Consider the following 21,948-nt stretch of genomic DNA (forward strand, 5'->3'; position numbering starts at 1 on the left):
TCAAGCCACAGAGCAGAGTTTATCATGGATGAAGTATGTTAAAATAGAAAGGGAGAGAAAGATGAGGATAACTACTATTTTCCCCTTGCCTTCGCAGTATCAGCAGTAGGTACGGAGTTAAACTTTCAAGCTGACGCTGTTTGTTTCAAGGAGATCTCACAGAGCTGCTTTGGGAGTATTAAAACTAAGAAGCAAACCCAGTGAAAAAAAATTCTGCATCAGTGATTAGGTCATGGAATAAGTGGGGATAGTCATACTGCTCAAGGCATATGATGCTTCTCTTATGAAAAGAGGTTAAACGGGATTGTATGCTATTTTAACAAGTGTTTAGGCACAATGGATTAAATTGGAGGGATTTTGGTTAGAATGTGGAGAACCAGAATGTAAGTATTTCACTGATTTAATAGAAAAATCTCACATTTTATTCATATTTGTTCAGGGACCACAATACAAAATACTAACATTTGTGAAATAGCATTATTGGTGTACAGTCAAATTGTAGATCCCCGTATTTAATATCTGTTCTTACCTCTGGACTTACAACACCAACAGACTCTGCTAACGGAGTTAGCAGAGACATTGATGAAATATTCAATGAATCTTCCTGCTCATCATCACTCTCAGCTTCCAGGTTCATCCTCATTTCTTTCTTTAGTTTTTCTATGTCTGGTCCATCCTCCTGAAGAACTTCATCAAAGATGTCATTTATTACCTTTGAGCTATTCATTTCATCATTCACACTCCTCTCAATTTCACATACTGCATCTGAAAAGTCAGAGATCCCATGATTACTTATGAGCATATCCTGTAGTACATTTAAAGCACTGATCTTTATTAAAACAGAAGAGGAAGTAATTAAATAGAAGAGGCAGTAATATTTTCCAAGTAGTTCTGTACTGGCTTATTGCTATAACTACATGAAGTATTGACACTTGAAATCAGTTAAAGATGCACTTAGCAAACAAATCCCAACTTTGAATTGAGGTCTTAAAATTAAATGAGTGTTTCATCACAGTAGGACCAGTTATTTTTTCATTGCAATAAGTTCACATATCAGCCTTCTTATGTTCCTTTGAAGCCTGAGTATCACAATATATTTCTATTTTCCAATTATGATAAAATAATTAAAGAAAACCAGGAACGTTCATATGAATTTAATCTCAAATATATGCTTTGATAGCAAAAGAGACTTGCTGAACTAGAAGCCCACTTAATTTGCGGGAAATTAATGTTTTGTTGGACAAAATAATAGTGATAAAGCTCATTTAGGACTAGCAAATGAAGTGTTACAAACCATGCTCTCTCTCTGTAAATTGCTCAAGCTTTGAGACAGATACCACTTTTAGAGGATTCTTTAACAACGTGGTCTTCAGAGGACTGCGTTTTTCAGTCTCTACACATTTTGAAGCATCTGGGAAGTTTAAAAAAAAAAAAAAAAAAAGCGTAAGGTAAAGTTACTGCAGGTATGGTCAGAACTATCCACGGTGTCGGATTTCTAATTCTTAAGAAGTCCATAAACCTACAAGTAGAAGAAAAAAAAAAAAATCGACAAAATAATACTATAAGTTTGTTTTGTTTTTAAAATTTTAATCTGAAATATCTTGAACCTCATGGAACACTGGGGAAGACTCCTTCCCCCACTTCATGAATGGAGAGACGCTTGGATGGGAACAGAACTGACAAACTGCCACTCTGCTCCGAAGGAAGACATAGGAGTCACCGCACTACAAAGAAACTAGGGCAGAAGATCCAAATAGCTGTGTTTGGGCATGCAGAACCAGCCCAGCATCTCTATGCACAAGGGTGGTAACGGGGACTCTGTCCCTTTTTCCTCTATGGAGCAAGGCACCTAGGCTCTCATTCCCTGACTGTTAAGTATTTGGTGGAGTGTCCTAGAAGCCTCCCAGACACTGCCAGATTCTGGGAGCCCTCTGTTGCTGCTCCTCCTCCTCCCCTATGATAGACAGACACTTGGCTGCTTCACGATGCCTATCATATTGAAGGAAAGGGGATGCTTCTCAGAAGTCAGGAAGGAAGGCTTACACCCAATTGGGTTGCTCCCCAGTTTTATTATTCCAGTATGGGTAGTTACAGCGCTCACACATACTGTCTCCACTCCCTACATACACAAATGTCAGATTAATATTTTACTGTCAGTTTCTGTGATTTTAGTTCACATCTGCCTGTATCAGAAATGCAATTATCTGTTGACAGTCTGTTAAAGAAGCCTAGGACTGGAAGTGCAATGATGTTACTTGTCAGGATCAAGATGCATTGGCAGCACATGGGGAAGTGGTATGCCTATACACTATGCCCAGTTCTAACCAGTGCTGAGAGTCCCAAACGTTCATAACAAAGTATGAACCCAAAAACCCTTTACACCAATATTAATCATATCAACTCAAGAAGGATTGTTCTCACCTGAAGATTCTGAGGGGAGAGATTTTACTGGTATCTCAGATGCTGTGGTCTTTTCTGCTGCTACAAGCGAAGTAGCATCTGAACTAGTGAGCTGTTTTGAACTAGCTTGAGCTTGGCTTTCCTGAAAAGGAAAAAAATTACATAAAAAAGTCAGTATCAGAATGTACTCTAACTTGTGGCTTGTAAAACTAAATTAACTAGTTGATATTTGAACATTCGTGACACAACCTTATTACTTACTCAAAACAAATTTTATAAAAATGAGGCTCCTACTCAGATGCAATGACCCAGCAAGTCAGATTCCATGGAAAGAAGTATTTTACTTTTCAAAAAAGTATATATCCAGAAGGGCAAATTTTTAACATTGCAAAATAGCACCTACCTTGAAAGTGAGGCAAACTACTGTTGAGATACTATTAGAATTTAAGTAATAAAGAAGTGAAAGTGAAGACTGAATATTTTCTTTAAAATATTGGCAGATATTATATACTCAAGAGTGCATACACTCTAAGTTGTTTCTTTCAATTACTTTAAAAAAGTTTAAGATTCTGTAGCATGTAAGAAAATGCTAAATCCAAAGCATATCATCAGAAAGTTGGTAAACTCATACTATCTTTTCCCCTTCCCTTTAAACAAACAGTTACGGTTCTTGGAGAGAAAGGAAAGGAGAGGTACTTTAGTAATGATTATATAAACTACTTGGAATAAAAAGTCTTTTAGAGGCCTATATATGCTTGTCCCCAAGCAAAGATTAATATAGATTATTGTACATTTACATGCTTATCCATGTGTTCTGGGCTTGCTGACAATTTATAGATGGGCACGTCAAAAATACACTCTGACATATATTACCATTTTAATTTCTGGATGTTTGCTTTTTGAATTTTCACCTCTCTCAGCACTCCACAGACTGCCCTTGTCAAACCGGCCACGAATACAAGCAAGTTCTTTTTCACGTTCCTAAGCATAAAAGAAATATATATGTTATACAAGAACATACTGTAGGCTGCAGCTATATGTTAGAAATGGTTTTTGCTGTTTTTTTTAATCCCTAGGCAGTTTTAGAGAATTAAGAAACATTCCTGAAGATTATAAGTAAGCAATTAATATTTAGCAAATCATACCTGCTTGAGCTGTTGTGCTAGACTGGCAGTGGAGGACGTTTCATTCTGCTTGAAAAGCCTTTCCTGGATTGTCTTTGTGTTTGGGGTAATAATAGGTGTTCTGTACCCAGTAGTAGTCGTAGCAGGACTTTGAGTGCTATGCTCTTGAAGCCGTTCTCCAAAACGTTCCAGAAAGGGTTTGATTCCTGATCCCCCTACAAAAACAATGGTTTTAGCTTTGTAAGAGTCATACACTTTTAACAATTTTTAGACCATAGACACATTAGTTGCTTTCTTGTAAGGCCTTCAATGGTTTTGCATACCTTACTCCACTACCTTTTGAACATGCTCAGCATGTAATTATTGCTCTTTCTCCAAAGAAAAGACAAATGGACATTACAGCAGTGCAAATCAAAGTTTAGAGTGAGAGATGCTCTCAATGCAAAGGTCCATCAACTGATAGTTAAAATGGCTTAGTTCCTCACCTACTCTCTCCAGAACCAGATCTCACAAGTCAGTTCAAAGTGGCTGAGAAATATAAGGTGGAGAAGCTGCTTGGCATTTACCTTATATTCAATAATGCTATTTTAAAGTAATAGCATAGATTTGTCTTCTACTCTAAGCGAGTCTTGGAAAGAGAAACTTAGTGAAGCAAAACTGTAGAGCTTAAAAGAAAAAAAAAAAAAAGAAAAAGAAAAAGAGAAAGAAAAAAAGTTCAGTTTGCCAATCCAGCTCAGTTCTTTGTAAAGCTGATCAGCTAGGTACATGAGACGGTTTGATTACTTTCAAGTAGTCTTCCCTAATCTTCTAGTGTCACATCATTAAGAGTCACTAGAAGTGCTCTCATAAAAATCCAAATATCACACACATCTTTAGAAACTGAGAAATGGATGAAAGTTTCATGCTGTAACTCCTGTGTAAGGTATCAACCGAACACCTCTTTGGTCCATATGCAGCAAGAACCTATAGGATTTAATAATTTGCAAATCACTTTAAATGCACCAAGTTGGCTAGTGTGACATATCACAACCACATGGAGTATCTTTGGAGAGTATTGTATAACCGTCATAAAGTTAATATGTATAGTTGCAGGCCAGGGATTATGTTCTACTCCATAGTGGACGGTTACTGCAGCTCATCCAAGAACTAGAAACAGTGGGGATAATTCTTGCAGTAACTGAGACTATAAACAGTTCCAGAAAACTACCGTCACTTGGGGTGGTTTGCATATACTGGTTCCGGACTGTCTCCTGAGTCTTTGAGCCTAAGAAAGAACTTGGGGTATAAAAAGGCCAGCTTGAACCGATTCAATTAATTATGATAGCAACAGTCAAAGGTGCTGTAAGCCTAAACCCCTGGTCAGAAGGGAAAGGGACGTTGATCCCTACCCAGAGTGGCAACTGCTAGAGGCCTGAAAGAGCAGAGTATTCCTTCAGCAGACCATGGAGAAGGTTCAAAAACACCAAAATATTGTGACACCTGGTTTTAAAGGGATTGAAATATTCTTTATGTACAAAGAAGTTAGTTCAGAGTTTAAAATGGTTCCAGTTCTCTTAAATTATTACTAGGATGCTTGATTAGAATTCTATTAGTAAAAAGTTACAAGAAATTCTAATCCATAATTCAGAATATGAACAGCTAACCATTACATGGTATTGTGGAAACAGAGATTCTCCGACAGTATAGACCAGCATTAGCTAAAAGGTAGTTTTAGACCTCAAGGAAAAAAGATTAGTACAGTTTGTTGGAAACATTTACAATAAGTTAAATTTAAAACTGAAGGTAATGGTTAAAAAGCAACTATATCACTCATTACTTTAAAAAACACAGGTCACTTACCTGGTGTTGTAGGCTTATCCTTATGTTCAAGTTGCACATGTGTTCTTTTGATTGGCTCTTCTTTGCACTGAACTGGCTGGGATGAGATTGGTTTTATTGTTGGCTTAAGTTCCTCTGTTTTCTGGGGGCTGCAGGGCTTCTTTTTTAATAGTTGTGGTACCTCAGGTTCCTTAGGACTGGGATTGGTTACTTTAGAGGATTTTGCTAAGTAATTTGGTCCCTAAAGAGAAAAAGAAATATACATTTGGCTATGATCTTAATTAAATGGGAAGACCACACATTCTTCACTCACCCAGAAAAGACTAGATTAAGAAATGTTGCATATAGCACTGTTTGAAATCTGAACACTCTTATTTCCCAAGAGAACAATAGAAAAGACAGAACAAGTTACATGATGCCTTTAAATCCAATATATCAGTTTTTCAATATTTGATTACATAATTTGCCACCTGTTAGACTAATATTAAAGAATATGTGTAGCCTTAATTCTAAATTCAGTGGAACACTGCAAGTTCATGAATGGGATAATTTTCATAACAGATGCTACTACTTTCAGATGTCTGACTTGCATTTTATAAAAATGTTTACATTTACAGTTGAGAGTTACAATTAACCACATGAACAATTGATTTCTAGAAGCCAGACCCTCATAATTCCTGCCTGTCAAATGAACTCAGGGAGCATGCCACTCTTACAAATCCCCATTGGTGACTAAAAAGGAGTGCAATTCACATACATTTGGAAGCCATTGCTCCCCTTTCTTGCTCATATGGTCCATCTTAATTTTTGCAATGAAAAGAGAAGCAGCTTATGATACCTTTTAAGTGTCAGATGATCAATGGTATTAAGATTGAAATGAAAAGCAAGAAATAATTAAGGTTACTCATTTTAAAATGGTCATGATCATTTGCCACTAAAATTCTGATTAGACATGTATGGTAACATCCATCCCACAAAAAAAGACATCAGGTTAGTTGTTAAATTGGATCACTCACCAATATCTTAGAGGTTCCTGGTTTATTTACAGATTCCTCAATAGCCCTTTGAGAACAGGATGCAGCTTCCTGCTTTCCACTGCCGCTATTGATTCGAGCAGATGCTTCACTTGTAGTGGACAATTTGGATAAACAAGTAGTGCCAGGCTGTTCTTGTGTATTGTTTTTCTTTGCAGATGGATGACTTAGATCATTTTCCCAGGAACCAATTGTAGCAGCAAGGTTAGCTAAACGGCCTTTTCTCCCAACTGGGGTGTCACTTGCAAGAGTTGGCTGTTTGGGTGGGGAAACAGCCTGTTCTTTTGACAGGAGGGGAGATAGGGGAGAACTTTCAGATGGATCTGAAAATTAAGACAGGTAGTTAAGAGCTACACGCACTTTTTGAAACATAAGACCCTAGAAAGAGTCAACCTTTTGTAAAAATAAAGTTCCTATGCAACTCAATTACAATTGTTGTTAAGTTAGGTTATTTTGCAAAGACAATGGCAGATTATTTCACTAGAACCCAAGAAATGTTAAATGTCTAAAAACTGATTACACCAAGTTAACAATTATGTAAAAATCAGATGGGGTTTGGCAGAGTGTACAGAAGGTGTATTCTCAATGATTTCCCATTTTTTGGGCACCCATTTCTTTTCCCACAGTATTCATATTACAAAAAAATATAAAAGTCGGGAATTTAAAGAAATCCTGTATCAGAAACAGTCACTGAGAAAAAAAAATTCTCCAGTGCTTGCTTACTGTCACGACAAAGAGTTTAATTTTTAAATTATATGAAGTGGGACATACCATTATCATCCCAGTAACGTCGCTGTTGTGCCAGTTTCTGCATACGTGTTTTGACTGTAAGGGCTACAGGTACTTCAGATTTCAAGTTCTGCTCTTCCTTCTCAACAAGCAGCGGAACAGGCTGAACTGAGGGAGCCCTGTTATTTGCAGTTGCTTGTGGCTGTGCAGTCATCTCAGGAGGAAAATGTTTCATGGAAGTTGAATTAACTGGCTGTCTGTTCTCTGAACTAGAAACAGGAACCTCCATGCTGTCAGAACAGAGCCTTTTTGATGGGGATGGCTTTGTACTAGGTTTCGCTGTAAAAGTTAAAAGTATTTGAACCAGTCAGTTATCAGCCATCATCTTCACAGCCTGCAATTAAAAGTATTGAACATGCTCCATCTTTCTGAAATAGCTTTTTAATTTTTAAGCCCTCCACTATGTCTTATGCAAGAGTTCCTTTAAAAAAAAAAAAAAAAAAAAAAGGGGGGGGGGGGAAAGAATAATTGCCCAGTCTTTATGTCCATCATCAAATCTTGATTGTCCCTTTAAACGCTGCATTCCCCAATGTGTTTCAGTACTACTAGCTAAGGAGAGTGACTTTCATAGCAGTGATTTGTTTAAACTATTAAGTGGGCACTAAATTGAAGTTAGTCAGTCATCTGCAAGACATTTCCCACCAAATTTATTGGCTAGTCACATTTTGGACCTAATTAAAAAGGCAGGCAATAGCATCCCTTACTGCTCAGTTTAGAAAGAAGAGGGTTAAATTTTGGTGCTAAAAAGCTAGTATTTTTTTTAGTCAAAGCAATATGTGTCAAAAGAAATAAATGGGAGTTTTCACACAAACAGTGAGCCATGTGATTTTTCAAGAGGTTTTTTATTTCTGTACTATGCCTATGCAAGATACCTTCTTCACTGGGCAAAGGTGACTGGTTACTAGTTTCTGACAAAGGTTCTCTAGTTCTCTTTGTCTGCAGCGTGGGCCTCATTCCTGCTGTGGGTCGCTCAGCCATTTTCTTCTGCAAGTTCTCTCGCCTGGCACGGGTTCGTTCAAGAAGTTTCTGAATATTTAGAAAGGCACAGATTGTTACGTACTTCAGTATTCTAGTGGAAACGCATGATACTAGTAAAGTATAAATTACTGAAACACTGAATTTTTACAGTAAATTCTCAGATACATGTTTCTAACATCCTACACCAGAGGTCCCCAAACTGTCAGGCACGCCCCCCTAGGAGGGCACAGAGGAACATTCAGGGAGTGTGGCAGGGCCCCATGGAGGGTGCGGAGAGAGTGCCACCCAACCCCACTACGCTCCCAGCTCTGCTCTGGCCACAGCCACAGCTCCCGACACTGCCTACAGTCTCAGCCCCTGACTGTGGCCTGGCCACGGCTCCACAGTCAGCCCCGGCCCTCCTCCCAGCCTTGGTCCCTGACCACAGCTCCATTTCTGGCCCCAGACCCATCCCCAGCTATGGCCATAGGCCCCCTTACCCCTCTCTGTGATATCTCCCCCCTCCCCAGGATCCACAGACAGGTGTGGGGAGGAGATATGGACAGGGGTCTGGGGGGGTACGACACTGAAAAGTTTGGGGACCACTGTCCTACGCAAAAGATTCCCACTATGGAAACAAAAGATTGTACATCTTTCAGATGTTGCAAGCTTACTAATTACACTATCCTTCTAAATAAAGAAATTCATAAGTAATGACAGTGACTAATAGTGAATTAGTGACAATTGACTTCTAAACTACCAGGTGACAAAAAGAACAGGAGTACTTGTGGCACCCTAGAGACTAACAAATGTATTAGAGCATAAGCTTTCGTGGACTACAGCCCACTTCTTCGGATGCATATCGAGTGGAATAAATATTGAGGAGATGTTTATGCTCTCTGTATGTGTGTGTATATATATCTCCTCAATATTTATTCCACTCGATATGCATCCGAAGAAGTGGGCTGTAGTCCACGAAAGCTTATACTCTAATAAATTTGTTAGTCTCTAAGGTGCCACAAGTACTCCTGTTCTTTTTGCGGATACAGACTAACACGGCTGCTACTCTGAAACCTACCAGGTGACAGTAGCATTGCTAAAAACAGTCAACTTTTTGGTTACTAGTTTGGGGTTTTTTCAAACCAAGTTGCCAAAATTGGTGTACACGCCAGCTACATTGCAGATGTGCATTCTCTACATCAACCCTTCTAGCTGACTGAGGTGCACCATTAACAGGTTCTGAAGTGAGCATGACCAAAGGGATGTAGGGATTAGAGAGATGAAAGAAGAGCATTTTGAAGATGTCATGGATGCAGAGGATGCCATTGAAAAGAAGAGATCTGTACTTGCATGTTTAGACAGCAAAAAACAAAAACACAAAAACACACCATCACAATATTTATCTTTATACTGGCATAAGTATTCCATTTAAAAGAGGAAAGATTTAAACAAAGATATATCAGTTATGTCCCCAAATATATGGGATATTTCTTCTGATCCACTGATCTAATTGTTATAGTTCACATACCATTTGGGGCGTACTGACCTACTCCATTACGTATAAACCACTTCAATGAAAGTTTAGAACAATGTTTCTCAAACTGGGTCTCTTTTACGGCCTGCTGCCATTAAAGGTTTTCCCTTCTAGTGAGAGAATGGTATGGTAGATCTCAAATCAATGAAGGCTACACTCAGAAAGACCTCAAGACTTTTGGAATATGCTGCTCAAACAGTTTCACTTTTATTTCTGCTGCCTGTCCCTCCCTTCTCACATTTATCTCCAGACTTCTCCTTGTCCAGATCTATTCCACCCCCAACAATCCTTTATTCGTTGAACTTTTTGAAACTTCACACTTTTAGAGAGAGGTACGGGATTGACTCTGTGTACACAAATCTGCAGAGGGACAATAGGGTTGAGGTCTGTTATTTCTCACCTCTGTATATTGTTTATTTATTTAAAAACATTTTTGCTGTTAACAAGCATGTTATCTTTGGAGACACAAATCCACAGTTTGAGAACTGCAAAACTAAGCATCTCTGATGGTATCTTCTATACAGAGTCCCATTGGGCAGATAGAAAGATTAACCTAAATAATCTATTCAGAAGCCCCTGGAACCCCATAAAATTGGGTCCCTAATCCATGAACTATTGGAACTCATTTACAAAACTTCTTAAACATTACATGAATATATTGTCACATACTATAGAATTAGAATTTATAATCCCTATTCCATGTTGAGCTATCTTTGAGCTATTATCCTAATTAAAAACTATCTTTAGACAGGAGTTTTCCTCAAAAAAGCATTTTATCAAAAAAATCCTATTTAAATAAAAAAAATCCGATTTTTTTTTTTAAATCATTGGTTTTTATCCACCCTGATAGTCAACCTGGAACTCGTTGCCAGGGCATGTTGCGAAGCCAAAAAGTATAATTGGGGTCAAAAGAAGAATTAGATAAGTTCATGGAGGATATGTCCATCGATGACTATTAGCCAAGATGGGCAGGGATGCAATCCCATGCTCAGGGTGTCCCCAAGCCTCTGACTGCCAGACTGGGTGAGAGGGATTGGAGCACTTGATAATTGCCCTGTTTTCTGTTCATTCCCTTTGAAGCATCTGGCATTGGCCAATATCAGAAGACAGGATACTGGGCTATATGGACCATTGGTTTGACACAACATGGCCATTCTTATGTTCTTGTTGTATTCCTAATGGAATATCAATCTCAGCAGTTCTGCGGGAAAACAAAACGCTGACTCTAAATTTCTGTAACTAACAAAGGAGGACTGGAAAACTACATGAAGCCAGGAGGGCCTGTACTGACAAATTGCATGTCAGTTTTGGACTCCATCCTGTTCCCTTGCTCTACCCACAAAAAAAAAGTGAAGTGCACAGGGAACCATGCATGTGTGAGAAAGTTTTCAGATGCAGAGACTAAGTAATAAATATGCAGCAAAGGAATAGTTAAATAGCATATGTAAGGTGGGACATGCAGAGTTATTCAAATACACATCCACATTCCATTCTGTTCCGTTAGCCCAGTTTGAGCTAAGTTTCAGTTGCTGCAGTTAGTATGTCATTTACAAAGAATGTGCAGCTCCATTGTTGAACTCAAACTTTTACTGGTTTGCAGCATGCTCAAATTTTCCAAGTAATAGTCATAACTCAAATTCTGCTCTTACACACTTGATGAATAAGCCACACTTAGAAGTGACCGTTAGAATTAGTTTTGAAGCCCACTGGCATTTTGGGGAGGAAAAGAAGGGGAGAGGGAAAGAAGAGAGTCTTACCGTGTTGTGCAAGGGTTTTGCCAAGGGCTAGAAGTTTAATTAGAATGTTCGCAGTTTTTAGTATTTGCCATAAAAACATATTTCCTAAATATATAACAAACTAAATGTATACACAGTCCATGCATGATCTATTATCATATCTTAAAGGTGCATACAAGCGTAGGGCTCCAAGTTATCCTACTTCTCACCTACACAGCTAAACATTGTTAAGGGCGTGTCTACACTTAGAGTACTGCATAGGCGTAACCGCGCCACTGTAGCACTTTAATGAAGACTCTCTATGCCCATGGGAGAGAGGTGGTAGCTATGTCGGCAGGAGCAGCTCTCCTGCCAACATAGCACTATCTACACAGGGGGTTAGGTTGGCATAACCGTGTCGCTCAGGGGTGTGGATTTTTCACACCCCTGAGTGATGTAGTTATATTGAGATAGGTCTGTAGTGTAGATGAGACCTAGTGATAAATTGTTAGCTGACATTCAGAAGTCAAGATTGTGTTAGTTTTTGTATCTAAGGCTATGTCTACACTGTACTTTCGTCAGTAAAACTTTTTTCGGTCAGGAGTGTGGGGGGAAAACAAAAACAAACCACCCTGCCAACAAAAATTTTACTGATGAAAAGCGCTAGTGTGGACAGCAATTTGTCAGCAGGAAACACTCTCCTGCCAACAAAAAGCAGCTACACTGCGTACCTTACAGTAGCACAGCTATGCCGCTGTAAGGTACGCAGTGTAGACATAGCCTAATATCAAGAAATATATTATTATACAACTAATGTATCTAAAATATTAAACAGATGGTGCTTGGTATTTAATTTTAGTTCGAGGAAAGTTGTGTTAGGCTTGAAGGCTGACCAATACTAGCATATCATACTCCTTTCCAAAAATAATGGAATCTGTTCCTCCAAAAAGTTGTTACTTGAAGGACACTTCTCTCTTGAAGCACTGGAGAGATACCCGTTAGTATTGTGAAATATTTGAATAAAGTTTACTCTAAGGAACAACCTAACAGCTCCAGACTGTACTTCTCAAAATTCAATTATGTACAAGGTTGTGTGCATATTGGAATACTTCCCAGCATGCAAAACAAATTTAAACTCAGTTGTTTGGACTTGAAAAGAAATTTAAGACAAGTCTCATCAGGTCACCCGCTACCAATTAAGGAAGCAATGTTAAGTTGTTTATATATAACAAATGTTACATACATACAGAGACTAGATGGACTCAGTTTTAACATAAACTAAAGGCGCAACTACTGTTTCTGCTCCAATTTAATTAAATGAGTGCTACCTCTTTGTGCAGGCTCTCTTCAATCATTTAAATTAAATCACTGTAAAATATTCAGATACTCTTCAAACATTTTAAGAGTGTATTGGGGGGGTTGCGATAATTTAACTAAAATCAATATAGAATTAGTTTTTAAACTTCAGTTACATCAGTGCACAAACTGTTTAGACCAGTCTCAGTTAAGATTTTAAATTTTATCATAGGAGAAAATCTGATAATCTGCATTCATTTTGAATTTATATATAATTGATAAGAGTGTCAAATGTTTTGGGTTAAAAAAGGGTAAATTGGACTTTTTGAGGCCATTAGTGTTCAGTACAACATATTAACAACCTGCACAAGTCAGCTCCACATTGGTACCTTGGTGTCATCTCCTTAGAGTTAGGAGAACAATTCTTCAGATGTTTTATTTTCTGTAAGTAGCACAGATCAATTGCAACCACCTCACTCAGTTCACCTTGAGTGCACATTTTGTATTTAGAAGCCACACATCACCTAAGCGCAGCCACGTCTAACAATCATCTTAGAAGCAGCAGCCGCCGCCTTGACCATATGATAAAGTCAGGAAAGGGAGAAACTCCACCAGGGTGGCTACATCTGCCAGAGGCGCTACGTGGGAGTGCCCTGCCCGATGGCCTCTAGTCTCTCCCGTGCTACAAGCGAGAAGCCCGTCGCACCCCCCTACACCCGGGACAGGAGGCAGACACCGCAGCGCCGCCGAGGCAGACACGTTTTTACGGGCTGTATAACGCGAACCATCAGGCAGCCAACCGCGCAAGAACTGACACTTCAGCAGCAGCAGGGGCGGAACCTTATTGGGCTTTGCCGGCGTTGATGCTGGAGCTGGGGGGGGGGGGCTCACCTCCACCGGGAGCCCCCCTCCCCCAACAGGGCACCTCGCAGCCCAGGAGCGTGTTGAAAGAGCAACGGTTTGGGCTGGGGGCGGGGAAGAAGGGTCAGAATCGATTCACACCGAGCTCGCGGGCAGCAGCGACCCCCAGCGCCCCGATCCCCCCCCACGGGGTCCGACATCCCAGCGCCCCGATCCCCCCCCCCCCCCCCACGGGGTCCGACATCCCAGCGCCCCGATCCCCCCCCCCACGGGGTCCGACATCCCAGCAGCGCCCCGATCCCCCCCCACGGGGTCCGACATCCCAGCGCCCCGATCCCCCCTCCCGGCCCGCGACCCCGGGCGCTGTTCCAACCCCGGTCGTTTGCTCGCTGTGGGGGAGGGGACCGGCCGCTCACCTCGGTGAAGGGGTCCATTGCTGCTGCCGCTGCTGCCGGGCGCCCCCCGCTCTGTCCCTTCTCGCGCTGCTCCGGGAGTGGCTAAACCACCACCCCAAACCGCTCTTCGGATTTTGAATTTCAGCGCCCGCCTCCACTGCGCACGCGCCACGTGAGACACTTCCACGCTAAGGCCAGCCTGCGCGGTCACGTGATAGCCGGGCTCGGGCACGGAAGGGAACCAACCCCCCCAGGCTCCCTCTTGCGCATGTGCACTCAGAAGTCTCAGCGCAACCTAACCCACCGATTGAATCCCGATCCTCGTTGCTTGTGCAGGGGGGAAAGGGGCGGGATAAAAGCTGTGACTGACATGGGCACTGGCCGTTCGGCGGGCAATGAGTGCGCCCATTCACCGTAGGGGCAAAGGGGGGGCCGAAACAAGTACAAGGGAGGGTTGCCAACTGTCTAATCATACAAACCCTCTTGCTCCGCCCCTTCTCCGAGGCACTGCCCCACTCACTCCATCCCCCACCCTCACTCACTGTCTTTCACTGGGCTAGGGCAGGGGGTTGGGGTGCAGGCTCTGGGCTGGGATCAAGGGGTTTGGAGTATGGGAGGGGGCTCCAGGCTGAGCCTGGGGCAGGGAGCTGGGGTGCAGGAAGGGGGTGCAAGGTACAAGCTCTGGGAGGGAGTTTGTGTGCATTGCTGGGGCAGGGGTTGGGGCGCAGGGGGGTGGAGTGCAGGTTCTGGGAGGGAGTTTGGTTGCAGGAGGGGATGTAAGCTCTGGGAGGGAGTTTGTGTGCTGGAGGGGGTTTGAGGAAGAATGAGGAGACTGGGGTGCGGGAGGGAATGTGGGGTGTAGGCTCCAGCTGCGAGGCGCTTACTTTGGGCAGCTCCTGGTCAGCGGCACAGCAGGGCTCAGACAGGCTCCCTGGCTACCCTGGCCCTGCGCCGCTCCCGAAAGCAGCCGGCACATCCCTGCAGCTCCTGGAATCGGGGGGGGGGGGGGGAAGGGGGGGGGGAGAGAAGGGAGGAGGATGATAGGGGGAGGGCTCTGCGCACTGCCCCTGCCTGCAGGCACCGCCCCCACAGCTCCCATTGGCCACAGTTCCCAGCCAATGGGAGCTGCGGAGTCGGCGCTCGGGGCACAAGCGGCACACGGAGATCCCTCAGTGGCCACAGGTACATGCCGGCCACTTCCGGGAGCAGCATGGGGCCAAGGCAGACAGGAAGCCTGCCTTAGCCCCGCTGCGCCGCCGGACTTTTAGCGGCCTAACATATCTCAGATTGGCTTCCGAAGCCTCCAGGAGACTCCTGATGAAACCGGGAGGGTTGGCAACCCTGGCCCAGACCCATTCCTTCCTCCTGTCCTGTCTAATGGTTCAGCTTACAGCAGCGTTCTGCCGAAGAAAGCACAGCAGCTTGGCATCACCACCCTGATAGGTTGCATGGACTCTTCTCTCTCCAAGCAATTGTTTCAGGCTCTCTACAGACTCAGGCCGCTAGTGCTGCTGCGCTTACACACACTTCATGTTTTCAAACTTTTCTTCACACCCACAAGAGCTATTACTACACTACAAAAGCTGAGATTTTGAAATACACAGACAATAATGCCCAGGCTTTATTCTAGCTCCGCTGCCATCTTTCCCCAAAAGTCACGCACAGCATTTCCTTGTTGCACTGAAATGGGAAGTCCTTTGTCACTTCAGATGACATGTATGGAGATGTCTTTTGTACTGTGCTATAGTTGGAGTAGAAAGTGGCTCTCTGTCCCCATCTGTAGCGAGGTGGTCACCAGCTACTGCCCTGAAGGGCTTGAAATCAGCCTTGGGAGAGGGCTGTGGCAGGGAAGGAAAAGCAGGGATGATTGGGGGAAGCAGCCTCAGCTGGAGGCCATGCCCCAATCAGGCCACAGCTGGCTTAATGAGGGCCCAGGTGGCCTTTGTAAGAGTGCTGGGGCTAGAAGCCAGAGGAGGACTCTCCCTCTAGCTCTTGAGGGAGAAAGGTCATGTAAGCCTGGTGCTGAGACCTGTAAGAATTTTGCTGCTTGTTTTTTATTTCTTTTCCCGAAATAATAATATACATTTCAGCTTCCCCACTTCTATCAATCACTCTTTCCTGCTTCCATTCTTCCACCCCGCCCTTTCCTTATTCTTCCAGTCCTGTCTCCCACTTCCAATCCATGATTTCTTCTCTTTCTCCCTACCCTCTTGCTATCCCTCCACTCCCTTCTTTTCAAATTCAAATACATGTATTGCAATGCCAAGCAATACTAGTGTTGCCTCAGAAACAGTGCAACATGACATGTAGCAGAAGTTAAAATTTAGTATACCAAGTAATTCCCAGGCTTTTCTGGAAAGTGCACAAGAATGTAAGATTGCCATTCATTTGGACATCTTCTAACCAGAAATTGTGCTTGGGCTGCTCTCATGTAATGGGGGTTGCAGCAGCTCTCAGTCCAGAGGTTAGAACGTGCTCATGGGAGGTGGGCAGCATTGGGACCCACTATAGAGACATATCACTTACACTATGCTCTGTGACCATACCCTTCTTACAGTTGTGATTAATTGTGAGACTTCATTTCCTTCTCCCAAAGAACAAGCCACTAATTGTGGGGGTAAAAGATCAATACCTTTAGTTGGAGTATTAGAAGATTCCATAAACGATAGAAGTATAGATAGCAGAACATCCAAAGGGAAGATGGATCAAGAACCAGGAGGCTGTATCTTCAGACATCCCCATAAAACACATGGTGCATGTGCGAGGGGTCTTCAGCTCTCTGGAATGCATTTTAGAACTGCTCCAGTTTGACTTACTACACCTTACATATGCAGATCCAGTGGGATCATGCAGTGCTGCTCTAGCCTGTATTTCTACACCTCCATGCATGCACTCCATCCTGCCACTGCACTCCTTCAAATTTACATACCATATTGCACTGGGCTGCACCTAGGGGCATTGTGACAGGTTCCTTCCCCGGGGTGCCACCTGGAACTGGGTTGCACTGAGCCCTCTGACCCACCAGCATGGGCTCCCTCTCACACTGTGCTGCTGTGACAAGTTGCAAAGCCCTCCAAGCTTGCACTTTCACCAGCATTCACACAGGTAGGGACACATCCAGCTTCCCAGGTTAGGAACCCAGAGCAGTACTGTCCTGCCCTGGTCAAATCTGTCCAGTATACGGGTTTAACACCCAGTCCACCTCTCCTTCAATGTGAAGAGAACAATGCACACTTGTGGTAACCAAGTAGAGATTATCCCCAAGCATTCCAGTCAAAACTCACTGGTTTGGATTAAAACATAAAATAAGTTTATTAACTACAAAAGGATGGATTTTAAGTGATTATAAGCGATAGCAAACAAATCAAAGCAGATTACCTAGTAAATAAACAAACCGCAACCTGAGCTTTACACACGAGATAGGTAGGATATGAATTAGCAAATTCTTACCCTGAGTGATAAACAGGCTGGCAAATTCTTAAGGCATAAGCTGCCTTGGCTCTGCAGCTTGGGTTTTCCAGGCTTTCATACACAGGCTAGAAATTCCTCTAGCCTGGAACCATCACTTCCCCCAGTTCAGCCCTTGTTCCTCAGGTGTTTCCAGGTGTGTTGTTATAGGGAGAGTGAGGTTCCTTCATCATATCTTCTTCCCACTTGCTGGAAAGCTCTTTTGCTGTGACCTGGGGCAAACAGTACCAATTGTGTAGTCTATCTCTGAGAGGTTTCTATTGTACACAGTTCCTGGGGTAATCCTTGTGCGTGTGTGCATTTCCTCAATAAGACATTAACATTATTTGGCTTTTTTACTGTTGTACCTGAAAGGCTGCTTGTGGGTGTTTTCAACCTCACAACATGTTTCAGTAACACATACATAGCCAAACTTCATAACTTCACATACAATGAAAGCACACACAATCCAACGAGATATTAATGTCTAGCAGATCAAGACTTTTAGAATGATACCTGACAAGGCATATTTTGTACAAAACATATCCTAATTACATGACGGTGACTATTGGGGTGCCAGGGTGTCACAGGCATCATTTTGGCAAGTCCATCCATTCCACCTTAGACATTGTCAAGCTGCATTAGTATATTGTACACAATTTTGATCAACTGTGTCGTGTACAAGCAGTGAATAATTAACCCAGAGTTTAGTCTTTAAAATGAAATTAAGATTAAGATTTCTCCAAGTGTATATGTTTACTATTATGTTTATTTTCTCTCTGTTCAGTACATAGTCAATAAATGCTTTATCAATTTAATCCAAACTGAATTGGTCTCTGATTGATGTGATTGGGAAAATTTATATACTGGCATTCTCAAAGGAAATTACCTCTGTTATCACTAATAATACATAGCACTTTTCATAGTTGATCTCAAAATCCTTTACAATCTTTTATGCATTTATCCTCATAACACCACGGGTGGTAGTGCTATTATCCCCATTATACAGTTTGGGAACTGAGGCACAGAAAGACTAAGTGACTTGCCCATGGATACACAGAGAGTTTGTAGCAGAGCAGGGAATTGGACCTGGGTCTCCCAAGTCCTAGGCTAGTGGCAGAACCATTGGACCATCCTGCTGCTAATACAATATCTTTTTATCAGTCAAAGGCTTCAAAGAAGGTCAAGCTTCTGGAACAATGCTACAGAAAAGCTTGTGAGCACAACAGTTGCCAAGGAACCTAAAGTTACCAGGTTTTATCATGACACTTTTTTCCCCAAGTAAATTCATACTAAGTTTTAGTGTTCCATGGGGCCTAAAAGGGAATCAAAAGACAGGCATCAAATCTTTTTTACAAATTTGGAAAACTGAAAGAGCAAGGAATTCTGTTTTGGAGATAGGTGAAACAATGCCAAGCACTATGCACTAGACTCACAGTATTGTCAGTCTCAAGGATTCAATCATCATGAATTAGGCACCCAAACATCAGGAGATTGGTTTGAGGGATCAGTTTGGGAGACCATCAGATTTTCCATTTTGCCAGGTGGCAATTGTCACCTAGCAGTAGTGAAAGAGAGTCCTGTGGGTAATAAACAATAAAATGCAAAGTATGTATAGAACACTTTCTGCATCTTTAAAAATTTGTCATGAAAACTAGTAGCCCAGACACACAGAAACTAGTCATTTGCCTTTTACCATGATGATGATAATGATTGATAAATAAATACCTGACTTGTTCATTTCCCCTACAAAAATTACTAGTACAAGTCAAAAGGATGATTTTACATTTTCAAAGAGCTGGACAATCATGTTCCTAATGACTACTAAAGTGGAGCATCTTCTTACCTTACTTGGAAAGTTTGGGCCAAATGCTGCCTGGCTCTGGCTTTCTTCCTTAAAGATACCAATACAAACTTGTGTGTTAAACACTGAAGACAAAATCCTTGCCTTATTATGGTCCACAGTGTGCAGCCAGCCAGACTATGCAGCCCAACTAGGGTGACCAGACAGCAAATGTGAAAAATCAAGACCGGGGTGGGGAGGTAATAGGAGCCTATATAAGAAAAAGACCCCAAAATTGGGACTGTCCCTATAATATCAGGGCATCTGGTCACTCTAAGCCCAACCCTACTACTCACCTATGAAGCACTACTCTAATCCTGAGAACACACTTCCTAAACCTTGCCCTTTGCTGACAGGATGGTGTCTACGATCCTGATGGTTCACCCGCAAAGACAATTGGGAGGTACTATGCATGCAAAGTGCCTCCCTAGCTCTGTGGACAAACTTAGAGGAACCATTCAGAGACAAATCCTAGCTGACTGACTACTTCCAAACAACAGAGGACAGTTCCCTTTCTATACAATAGATACAACACACAATTCAAAGTGAAAGCTTACACTGAAGTTATTTGCATCTAAGTATTGAGGACATTTCAGAAAGATTTCTTATGTTTACATGCAGTAGAATTTTATCTACACTAAGTCATTTTTACAAAAATTCGTGCTGAGTCAGCTGCTGTAGTGAGAACTCCAACATGGATGACTCTTATACTCTGGCTGCTGTTCTCAGTACTGTCAATTAAAGCTGCCATCAATTAAACCAATTAAGAGCTAGTCTAATCAGCACAATGCTTGAAACAGCTGCCGGAACTGAAGAGCTGATATACACAAGGATTAATTCTCCACAACATTGCACCTTGTGCCATCATTTACATCTGTGCTAAATGGGTATAAAACACTCCCACTCTGATCTGGCAGTGTTTTACATTCACTCCAGGTGCAAGGCAGAGGAGAGTCAGGCCATTGTCTAGTGCACAGGACTGGGAGACACAATCTTCTAAATGAGCCCAGCTCTGACATTGATTCCAAAATTGGGCAAGTTACATAGCCTTTCCTAGGTCTACACTACTGCGGTAAGTCGACCTATGCTACGCAACTCCAGCTACATGAATAAAGTAGCTGGAGTCGACGTACCTAAAGTTGAGTTACCACAGGGTCTATACTACTGACTTACCTCACTCTTCTCATTGGGGGTAGAGTGCAGGGGTCGACTGGAGAGCGATCTGCTGTCGATTTGGCGGGTCTTCACTAGACCCGCTAAATCGACCACCGGTGGATCGATCTCAGAGCTTCGATCCCCGCTGTAGTGTAGATGTAGCCTAAGAGGGAGGATCCTTTTGCAGAGTTTATTTGGGATTGTTCCATCAAGGTGATTTCTCCATCCCCACTGTCCATGGATCCTAGAGAATGCAAAGGAGACCAGGACCATCTGCATGGAAGACCTACGTCTCTGCACCAGCTCTGTGCCCTCACAACCAGGGATTCCCTTGGCCACAGCTCCCACCGGGCTCCCACCACCAGACTGTAGTACCCCCTCTCCTGAGAAAGCTCTGCGGTAGCTGTGCGATGACAAAGTGTGGCTTCTGCCCTGGAACATGGTTTCCTCCTGTCCAGTACGGACAGGGTTAATTTTGAGAGATCTGTACAAATCACAGTGTAGACTAACCCATAACACTACAAACATGAGCCTATCAGGGGATCGCTCACAACAATGTTAATAAATGGCTCCATTTTTTAATGCAGTTGGGATCTTAACTGTATTCCCAAATCATCCTACAGTTCTGCTGTCTCCACGCTGGTAATGCACTGCTTTAATGCCATCCAAGGAATCCCCTTCCAGAGAAAATTCCCCAGATCACCAAGTTTGCAACCTTCTGTGCCAGTGGAGTTGCCCAGAAGAGGTTGTAGCTCAGAATATAGGGCTCAGAAAACAAAAATAGGTTAAAAAAAGATGGTTATACCTCAGCTGTGGTTTTCATTTTCCTGAAGAAAAGACAGGTTATAAATCACAAACAATGTGTATTTACAGGACAAGGGGTTTTTGCTGTGCTATATGGTGCCTTAACTCCCAATGCTATTGCTTTTATACACTGATCCCTTGATTTTAAATTATAATTCAAATGTATGTTTTTCTTGCCCTTCTTGCCTCTATTTCTCCTTTGCGTCTGTGAGTCTGTATTACTTGTATGGGAGGCTTTGCTGCCTCAGAGAGTTGCTGCACATTTCTAACAAATAGAAACTCAAAATTTCTGTTCTGCAGGAAATTTCAACATAAAAAAAATTCTGATTTCAAATGGAAAATCAAAATTTTGAAATCTCCCACGAAACATTTGTGAAAATTTCTCATTTTGCATCAATCCAATTTTTTTATTTATTTTTATATTTTTATTTAATTTTATAATATAATATAAACAAACATTTAAAAATAAACATAATACAATACACTCTGGTATAAAATTAAAAATATACAAGAAATTTCACGATGAAATATTTTGAAACAAAAACAATCTAAACAGAACATTTTTGACCTTATAAAAATACTGTTTGTATTATTTTTAACTGAAATGTCAAAATTGCAGCACGTGTTGATTTTTAACAAATAGAATGCTTTTCTGTCCAAAAATATCCATCAGAAAAATATCAACCAGTTCTACTAACAGCCAGCAGTTAGGCTAGATCTACACTTACGGCAGCGGGTAGAGTACATATGCGGCAAGGCCCCCCTATATATCTGAC

General features: G+C 42.0%; 1 protein-coding gene across 2 annotated transcripts in view; it reads right to left on the reverse strand.

Moving 5' to 3' along the window:
• ANLN (anillin, actin binding protein) overlaps positions 1-14,065 on the reverse strand; it is a 41,300-nt gene extending 27,235 nt beyond the window's left edge. For both annotated transcript variants that reach the window (XM_054021196.1, XM_054021195.1), the window contains exons 1-10: positions 13,945-14,065; positions 8,038-8,191; positions 7,148-7,444; positions 6,359-6,699; positions 5,364-5,583; positions 3,546-3,739; positions 3,274-3,381; positions 2,422-2,542; positions 1,295-1,411; positions 530-765 (exon numbers count right to left, since the gene is read on the reverse strand). In XM_054021196.1, coding sequence (XP_053877171.1) covers positions 530-765; positions 1,295-1,411; positions 2,422-2,542; positions 3,274-3,381; positions 3,546-3,739; positions 5,364-5,583; positions 6,359-6,699; positions 7,148-7,444; positions 8,038-8,191; positions 13,945-13,962 — 1,806 coding nt within the window. In that variant the 5' untranslated portion in view covers positions 13,963-14,065. The remainder of the gene's footprint in view (positions 1-529; positions 766-1,294; positions 1,412-2,421; positions 2,543-3,273; positions 3,382-3,545; positions 3,740-5,363; positions 5,584-6,358; positions 6,700-7,147; positions 7,445-8,037; positions 8,192-13,944) is intronic.
• Positions 14,066-21,948: the final 7,883 nt, after the last annotated feature.

The sequence above is a fragment of the Malaclemys terrapin genome, chromosome 2 (genome assembly GCF_027887155.1).
Source record: "Malaclemys terrapin pileata isolate rMalTer1 chromosome 2, rMalTer1.hap1, whole genome shotgun sequence".
NCBI lineage: Eukaryota > Metazoa > Chordata > Testudines > Emydidae > Malaclemys > Malaclemys terrapin.